Here is a 10000-nt window from a genome sequence, read left to right as displayed (position 1 = left end):
TATTTTTTCTCTGGGCCCGGAGCCTCGTCCACGATGACGATATCGCGGACACGGGATGTCTCCAGGATCGCGCTCCGATTACTTTGTACTAAGAATAATTTTGCATAAATTTCTTTTGTGCCTTTTATATCACATGTATTTTTCAAGCAAAGTTCATTTGTAGAATTTACGCGATGGAAGATATATATAAGGCGTACCGCGCCAAATCGGACACCATTTGGGTTTTGCATCTCCGATTTTTTTGAAAATTTTTTATGTTATAGTATTAGTTAAAAAAGACCTCCATGATTTTTTTCAAATTTTTTGTCGAACCGTTTTCAAAATATCGATTTTTGAAAAATTACGTTACTTTTTTTTTAAACGCCCATAATTTTACGAAAAATGTGCCAAAAAAATGGAACGTTTTTTTCAAATTTTTTTTTTAACACATTTAATAAAAAATATCAAAAAATATTTTCAAACTGTGTTTCTATAAGATTTTCAAAGGACCCCGCACAAAAACCTATGGAAATAGGTTCTCGGCGAATTTGTCTGAAACTTTGGGAAAATGTTGTTCATGTCATCTTGATCAAAAGTTCTCAAGGCAACAACTCTCTTTAAAGCAGAATTTTTGCTCCAAAAGACCTCAAAGATGGATATTTTATCACGCGATCACAGATGATTTCACCCATTCAGCTTTCATAATAATGATTGTGTGTGTTTGGGTGTGTATTGCATAACCCATAAAACCTAATAACCTAATGTATTGATGAATAACAGTAATAACAGTATGAACCGTCGGGATTAGCGTTATCCAATGTGCACCGCAAGAAGGTTGCGCGATCGGATTTTGCACATTATTATGGCCCTGAAAAGGACCGATTTTGTTCTCAGGTTTCATGGGTTATGCAATACACACACACAATCATTATTCTAAAAGCTGAATGGGTAAAATCATCTGTGATCGCGTGATAAAATATCCATCTTTGAGGTCTCCTGGAGCAAAAATTCTGTTTTAAAGAAAGTTGTTGCCATGAGAACTTTTAATCAAGATGACATGAACAACATTTTCCCAAAGTTTCAGACAAATTCGCCGAGAACCCATTTCCATAGGTTTTTGTGCGGGGTTCTTTTTGACAAAAATTTTTGATTTACAAAAAACACGTATTGATCGATTTTCTCCAAAATTTTTTGTAAAAAACTCATCGATTGATTTCACAACTTTTAAGCCTAAATTTATAATGAGATAATAACGGGATCTATTTCTTTTTTCGATTTTTTAACTTTCATCTTTTATTTATCCGTGCTGAAAAATATTTGAAAAGAAAAAATAATTTACACAGGAACTACTATTAATAATTATCTAAGACATAGTGATTACTTACTAAATAGTTTACAAATTGATTTCAGAAAAAAATACGGTGAAATTAAAGCGTTTATTATTTATGCTTGATAAATTTTTTTTTATTAAATAGCGTTTATTTTTTTACACGTTTAAATATTTTAAAAATTCGAGATTCAACAGATGATAAAAATTGTTTAAATCTCAAAGTGCCTTCTCCGTCTGGAATTACACAATGATATTTCTGCGTTCCTGTTATTGTCTTAGCTCTAATATATCGCTTGTCTAATGATTCTTTGCTCTGAATATAATCTTTGTTAGAGAAGAATTGCGCATAGATATTTGGCAAAAAATTTAATTTTATCGCAATGTTATATATGTTATATATGTTATTTTATCGCCCAGTTATATAGTTCTTGAGGAGTTGAGATTTGTTCGTCATATGGAAGTTGAAGACTTGCTCGTGCCGCTATTCTCTTAACAGTTCCTTCTACTCCATCACAAGGACCTTCGATGATAGTTTTTTACAAAAAATTTTGGAGAAAATCGATCAGTACGTTTTTTGTAAATCAAAAATTTGTGTCAAAAATTTCAAAATCTTATAGAAATACAGTTAAAAAAATTAAAAAAAAATTTAAAAAAAAAAAAAAAAACGTTCCATTTGGCCCATGTTTCGTAAATTTATGGGCGTTTAAAAAAAATAACGTAATTTTTCAAAAATCGATATTTTGAAAACGGTTCGACAAAAAAATTTGAAAAAAATCATGGAGGCCTCTTTCAACCAATACTATAACATAAAAAATTTTTTAAAAAATCGAAGATGCAAAACCCAAATGGTGTCCGATTTGGCGTGGAACGCCCCATATAAACACATGGTGTGTGTGAGTCTGTTACTACGTTTACGCGAGCGTTACTTCTACTGTAGTAATTTACGATAATTCCTTCGCGTAAACGGGATTTTGTAGTAACTTACGATAATTTACTCCGCGTAAACGAGTGATATATCGTAAGTTACTACAGAAGTAACGCTCGCGTTAACGTAGTGTGTGTGTGTGTGTGTGTGTGTGTGTGTGTGTGTGTGTGTGTGTGTGTGTGTGTGTGTGTGTGTGTGTGTGTGTGTGTGTGTGTGTGTGTGTGGGGGTGTGTGTGTGTGGGTGTGTGTGTGTGTGTGTGTGTGTGTGTGTGTGTGTGTGTGTGTGTGTGTGTGTGTGTGTGTGTGTGTGTGTGTGTGTGTGTGTGTGTGTGTGTGTGTGTGTGTGTAGGTGTGTGTGTGTGTGTGGGTGTGTGTGTGTGTGTGTGTGTGTGTGTGTGTGTGTTGGTCTGTGTGTGTGTGTGTGTGTGTGTGTGTGTGTGTGTGTGTGTGTGTGTGTGTGTGTGTGTGTGTGTGTGTGTGTGTGTGTGTGTGTGTGTGTGTGTGTGTGTGTGTGTGTGTGTGTGAATGTGTGTGTGTGTGTGTGTGTGTGTGGGTGTGTGTGTGTGTGTGTGTGTGTGTGTGTGTGTGTGTGTGTGTGTGTGTGTGTGTGTGTGTTGTGTGTTTTTTTGTGTGTTTGTGTGTGTGTTTTTGTGTGTGTGTGTGTGTGTGTGTGTTTGTGTGTGTTTTTGTTTGTGTGTGTTTGTGTGTGTGTGTGTTTGTGTGTGTGTGTGTGTGTGTGTGTGTGTGTGTGTGTGTGTGTGTGTGTGTGTGTGTGTGTGTGTGTGTGTGTGTGTGTGTGTGTGTGTGTATGTGTGTGTGTGTGTGTGTGTGTGTGTGTGTGGGTGTGTGGTGTGGTGTGTTTTTGTGGTGTGTGTGGGTAGTGTGTTTGTTGTGTGTGGTGTGTGTTGTGTGTGTGTGTGTGTGTTGTGGTGGTTGTGTGTGTGTTTGTGTGGGTGTGTGTGTGTTGTGTGTGTGTGTGTGTTTGTGTGTTGTGTTGTGTGTGTGTGTTGGTGTGTGTGGTTTTGTGTGTGTGTGTGTGTTGTGTGTTGTGTTGTGTTGGTTGGTCGTGCTGTGTGTGTGTGTGTGTGGGGTGTGTGTGGGTGTGTGTGTGTTGTGGTGTGTGGTGTTTGTGTGTTATGTGTGTTGTGTGTGTTGGGTGTGTGTGTGGTATACTCTTCCATCGCATAAATTCGGCAAATGCACTTTTACTTGAAAAATACATATGATATAAAGGCACAAAATAAAAATTTATGCAGAATTATTCTTATTGTTAGTACAAAGTAATAGGAGCATGATCCTGGAGAAGTCCCATGTCCGTGACATCGTCATCGTGGACGGGGCCTGGGGCCCACAAAAAAAATAAAAATAATATATTTATGTGCGCATGCGTATCGTGCTCGTGCGATTGCGTGTGCGTGTGTATGAATATGTATGTTCAATTGCATTACGGTTTTATATGTAATATTATTTACTTTCGAGACAATAACAATAAAAAAAAAAACATATATTTCATTTATATATGTATTTTCGTTTACGCTTCTCAACATTTTATCAACGAAATAATAAACAGAGTTTTTTGTCCTAAATAACATTACGTTTTTCTTTCTTCAAATATACCTTAGAATTCCAAAAAATCCTGATTTTACCATACTAAGTGTATACGCTACCCAGTGTACTAAGAGAGAGAGGGACAGCAATGAGAGAGGGAAAGAGGGAGAGGGAGGGAGGGAGGGAGAGAGCTTGATGCTAAAGCCGTCCAAATTACCGACAATTCATTTCAAAGCTCTCATTTTGAAACGGCTTTACAGATCGCAAAATCCTTTTACAGGAGTAAAGTAGAGGTACTAATGAAGAGTGGGATTGTCAAATAATTAGTAATAATTGAAAAAAATTTTAAAATGCTGTCACCTTAAAACCTTATTTTCTGATATAAACAGTTGTATACGTAATATGTACGAAATTAAACTTTCCCACCCTTCAGAAGACGTGCACAAACAATAACGTACCTTTGAAATTGAGATTGAAAGCCTGGAATAAAAATGAGAGCTTTGAAACGATCGTGTATATTTTCTCAATTTCATTTGTCTTTTTTGAATCCCATCCAATTCCAACACAAAAATATTATACCACTGAATGCCAGGTTAGGGATTGGAAAGTTTCGTGATGAATTCCATTGAATACCATTGATTCCGTTAACGAAATGAATACCACTGAATGCCAGGTTAGGGATTGGAAAGTTTCTTGATAAACTCCATTGAATACCATTGATTCCGTTAACGAAATGAATACCATTGAACGCCAAACTAGGAATTAAAACTTTCCGTATTGAATTCCATTGAATTTCGTCTATTCTGACAATAAAATGAATATCATTGAATGCCAGGATAGGAATTAAAAAGCGTCCGTGTTGAACTCTGTGGCGGTACGCGCCAATAATAGTACACGCCCGCGCGGTATCTGCATTACCGGCAATTCGCGTCGACGCCGCTAGGCGTCGCATCGCCGGGGCATCTTCTCGAGTTCAAAGTTTCGTCTCGACCGCTATGTAAAGGGACCCCCTACGGTGCCTGAGTTGCCTGACAGATCTTACAAATCTCATTTTCGGGCTAATTGCCCGTCGGCAGTAGTGCGTGTAATGCCCTTAGGCATACACAAAAGCTTACCGACGAACAACGGCGCTTGGTCGCCCAACGGAGGCGCGAGACGTTTCGTAAACCATCTAATGCCATGCAATTCCATAACCTTTACGGATTCCATAGGAGTGGATGGAATTTAAAATTTCTTTTTTGGATTCCATGGGATTGGACCATCTCATTTCGAATCCCATCTAATTTCATCAAATTCCGCCAAAAAAGGGATTCAAAGGTATTAAAAAATTTTAATACTTTTTAATCCTTTTGCGTTTGCTGGGCGAGCACCAGACTTGCAGGAACAATAATAACCTTGTATATGATTATCATTCTCATCTTCTTCGTCCTCCACTTGTTCATTTTCCTCATCAGTTGGTATATATGCTATCCAAAGCTGATGTTTAGTAGCATTACGAAATCGAGAAAATACTCGAACTCTCATGAATCCTGGCTGAGGCAGTCTGTTTTGATCTCGTAACATTTCCAGCTGGAGTTCTTCTTCATTTTCTCGCTGTAATTGATCTTGCACATATGATGGGGCCAGCTTTACTTGATATATACCAAATGTGAGGTCTTTCAAATGTTGAATTGTTAAAATTGGGAAGTCCTGTATTTGTTCAGCATTTAAACGTACCCATCTTTGCGCGTTTCTTGTGTGGAGATTCTGAGCTTCTACAAGTGCCTGAACAACATTCGGTTCCTTGGCTCGTTCAAGTAGTTGTTGAGCCAATTCAGCATTGGCTCTTTCCATCAAAATAAGAGGGCGATATCTGTTTATAATTGCACCAGCTATCCGATACAAGTCTCCAATATACGGAATCTGCTGAATTTGTACAGTCTGCTGGAAGATTTTAAATATTGATCTAAGGTGCCCTGGTAACCATCTCCGATAGAAAACGATAAAAAAATTTCTTATCGTTTTTAATACGGTTAGTGAATCGTTTATTTACGGTACTCTATCAGAAACTCACGTTACAAAATACTTGGGATCCTATTGTAAATGTCTTATCAGCTATACATCAGTTTTTATCGTTTTTAATATGGTTAGTGAATCGTTTATTTACGGTATTCTATCAGAAACTCACGTTACAAAATACTTGGAATCTTATCGTAAATGTCTTCTCAGCTGCACATCAGTTTCTATCGTTTTTAATATGGTTAGTGAATCGTTTATTTACGGTACTCTATCAGAAACTCACGTTACAAAATACTTGGAATCCTATTGTAAATATCTTATCAGCTATATATCAGTTTCTATATCGTTTTTAATATAATTAGTGAATCATTTATTTACGGTATTTTATCAGAAACTCACGTTGCAAAATACTTGGAATTCTATCGGAAATTTTTTATTACCATTATATCGGTCTCAATCAGTTTTTAACATAATTGAAGTTTCGTTTATTCACGATACTCTATAAGAAATTCTCGATACAATACACATGGGCTTGCATCCTAAATTTCTTATTAGTGGTGCATCGGTTTCTATAATTTTTAATGGTATTAAAGTAGCTATAATTGTCTTTTTAATATGGTTAATAGTGAACCGTTTATTTACGATGCCCTGTCAGAAAAAAATTGGAAAAATTTGAAATTTCTCAGCTATATATCAAATTAGTCAGAACATCTTTAGATGTTTGCTACTCTGCATGCCACCGGATTATAACCGTGTAAAAGAAAAATAAACCGTATCAGAGATCTTTCTATGATAAAGAAAGAACTGCATTTTTTTTAAATAATTAAGCTTCCACCTTTGCGACAACAGCACCAGGAAGCCAAGGGCCAAAATTTTCACGGTTATTAGAGAAATAAAAACAACATTTACATTAGAAACGTCTTATTTAAAATTGCACTAAAATACAAATAAAATATTTTATTATTTTAATCTTAATAACAAATCACACACACACACACACACACACATAAAAATACTTTGACGAACTTTGTTTTCGAAGATGAAAAGTTGTATGTCGGAAAATCCTGATAAGAAACGATAGATGTGTCGGTTCGGTTAAGTCGTATAAATATCGACGAGATGTCTATCGTTTTAACCTTATAAAAACGTATGCAAAATAGAAGGTTTTCAAACGATTCAATTTATATCATTAATATACGATAGAAAACGAACCGATTTGCTGCCGTACAGAAAATGATAAGTTGTATGTCGGAAAATCCTGATAAGAAACGATAGATGTATCGGTTCGGTTAAATCGTATAAATATCGACGAGATGTCTATCGTTTTAACTTTATACAAACATATACAAAGTAGAAGGTTTTCAAACGATTCAATTTATATCATTAATATACGATAAAAAACGAACCGATTTGCTGCCATAAAGAAGATGATAAGTTGTATGTCAGAAAATCCTGATAAGAAACGATAGATGTATCGGTTCGGTTAAGTCATATAAATATCGATAAGATGTCTATCATTTTATTCTTATATATCCGTATTAATGCATACGGTAAAATTATTACCATAAATAACGATACATATTATATCGTGTATATACGATTGATTCAGATGGGCAATAATTGTACATATAGAAAACGATTCATAACTATAAAATTTGTATAGTTATTTTCTTATTCGGACCTAAAACGATAGAAACCGATTCGATTCGATTAATGTTTTATCTGTCTTCTAAATATGCAACGATAGAACCGATAAGATACGATTAAAAACGATACAGATATAGCCGTTTTTAATCGTTTTCTATCGGATATGGTTACCAGGGTGTCCATTTCTGACTTCTACTACCCACCTTGATTTTGTAACAAGCCGCGAATCGTTTGCATCTTCAGTGCTGAGCTGACGTTCGTTGTGATTCAGAAGCGCTGGCATTTTCCAAGTAATGCCCAATTGTTCAAACAGTGGAATGGCATCTCGGTACCCTCTGTCAACAATAATAATATCATCATACTGAAACCATCTTCTCATTCTATCCGCATCGCGCTGAAATTTATTTTGCAAAATAGCAGCATCATTGTTCGGATAATCGGAAAAGTATGGACCTTGAATGTGAAGAATCCAGCCATTGGGTGCAACTATCAATACCGGTTTGACCAAGTGACGTCCTTTGTGAACAGAATAAGACTGTCGAAGTGCTCTGAAGTTGGTACTTTTTGGCATGTACGTGTATGTGGCATCTATAATAGCAATGACTCTAGGAATACGGGGATCTGGGTTGTACAATTCATTGGCGAATTCAGTTACATGTCTGGCAATATAATTTTCCCGCGTTATTGCGTCAAATCCAATATTGGCAGGTACAAAACGCTGCATCAGGGATTGTCTTACAGTAGCAATAGTTAAACTTGTTGCTTGTCTGCTTGGATATTGAAACATGGCGCAGAGAAATTCATTTAAAAGATCTTGCCGCATTTTACACAAAAACATTAATAGTCCTTTTTTACCAACATACCTATAACCACTTTCACGAGGAACTCGGTCGCAGTAAGTAAATAGTTCTCTGAATTGATCTTTTGTTATAGGACAGAAACATTCAAATTCCTCATCTGTTAAGCTGTTCTCGTCATCAATTCGCGTCATACTTATTGCTACATTGCGCAGAGCCTGCAAAAATATTTGGAGTTCTTTGAAGGAGTCCTTTTGAGGATTGTTAGCAGTTTTTCACGTTAGTGTTGTTGGTGCAGTGATTGTTTCTTCGACAGTTATTTTTAGGATAGTTGAGCATTCACATTTGGTGGGTGGTTGGTGATTTTTCACGTCGGGTGCAGTGATTGTTTCTGCAACAGTTTTTCTTATGATAGTTGAGAGACTTCGTCCGGTGGGTAGCTGCTGGATAAACAGTCCTTTTTAGGATATTAAGCTAGCACTTACATCGTTTTCGAGAATCCTTTCTTCAACTGTCCTTTTTTATATACTGAAAGAAGATTTTTTGCTGTTGGGTAGTTGATAGCCCAACAGTCCTTTTTAGAATAGTAAGCTGCCACATCATCACTTATTAGAGCTATTACTTCAGCCCTTATAAAGGCAGTCTACACTGGCACTTATAAGAGTCTCTAAAAGCAGCGAAATCCGGAGCTATTAAATTATTCCATCTTAACGTTTAGCCATTCGAGAACCTGTAGTACAAAATGGCCAACAGAATCTATTTTCATTGTTATATTTGTGATGGACGATTTCTTCCTAGAACAATGTCTCGTATTGACGGAGAGGAAAATGCTGCCAAAATGGGTACAGCTGTTCAGAGACGTGACGATTTTAATAGGCCTCCCCTGGAAGTAACAAATCTGACACGAATATGTATAAATTGCAACCAGTCGGTTCGTGAAAAAATACAAGCGATTGAAGAAGATCCAGGTCGCTTACGATTAAATGTTCTAAGACAAACTAGGAACGGTACGTGTCTTATATGCAACGCCGCGGGTGACCTCCATCGATTGTCAATTGAGTGTAAAGCTAATGTTTTTATCTCCAAAGACATATACATTCCTCAGCTTGTTAAATCATGTCGACATCATTTGGATGATCGAGGTTTTTTGCTACCACCACTGTTACTTGGTTTGCAATTTGTTAATAGACCGTATGTGATCACAGGACCAGAACTCCAAATATTTTTGCAGGCTCTGCGCAATGTAGCAATAAGTATGACGCGAATTGATGACGAGAGCAGCTTAACAGATGAGAAATTCGAATGTTTCTGTCCTATAACAAAAGATCAATTCAGAGAACTATTTACTTACTGCGACCGAGTTCCTCGTGAAGGTGGTTATAGGTATGTTGGTAAAAATGGACTATTAATGTTTTTGTGTAAAATGCGGCAAGGGCTTTCAAATGAATTTCTCTGCGCCATGTTTCAATATCCAAGCAGACAAGCAACAAGTTTAACTATTGCCACTGTAAGACAATCCCTGATGCAGCGTTTTGTACCTGCCAATATTGGATTTGACGCAATAACGCGGGAAAATTATATTGCCAGACATGTAACTGAATTCGCCAATGAATTGTACAACCCAGATCTCCGTATTCCTAGAGTCATTGCTATTATAGATGCCACATACACGTACATGCCGAAAAGTACCAACTTCAGAGCACTTCGACAGTCTTATTCTGTTCACAAAGGACGTCACTTGGTCAAACCGGTATTGATAGTTGCACCCAATGGCTG

The 10000-nt window shown here is 36.6% G+C and overlaps 1 protein-coding gene across 4 annotated transcripts in view; it reads right to left on the bottom strand.

The window, feature by feature from the left end:
* Positions 1 to 10000, bottom strand: part of LOC143903511 (putative inorganic phosphate cotransporter) — a 72181-nt gene that overhangs the window by 38938 nt on the left and 23243 nt on the right. The window contains exon 1 of one of the 4 annotated variants that reach the window (XM_077417151.1): positions 7631 to 7719. The exons of the other annotated variants lie outside the window; for them this stretch is intronic. Within the exon in view, the coding sequence (XP_077273277.1) occupies positions 7631 to 7664 (34 nt within the window). The 5' untranslated portion in view covers positions 7665 to 7719. Of the gene's footprint in view, positions 1 to 7630; positions 7720 to 10000 lie in introns of those variants that run through there. 4 annotated transcript variants of the gene reach the window in all.

Source organism: Temnothorax americanus, unplaced genomic scaffold (genome assembly GCF_048541705.1).
Source record: "Temnothorax americanus isolate GAGA-0224 unplaced genomic scaffold, ASM4854170v1 Scaffold48, whole genome shotgun sequence".
NCBI lineage: Eukaryota > Metazoa > Arthropoda > Insecta > Hymenoptera > Formicidae > Temnothorax > Temnothorax americanus.
Note: the sequence above shows the minus strand (reverse complement) of the source record. Positions and strands in the feature narration are given on the sequence as shown.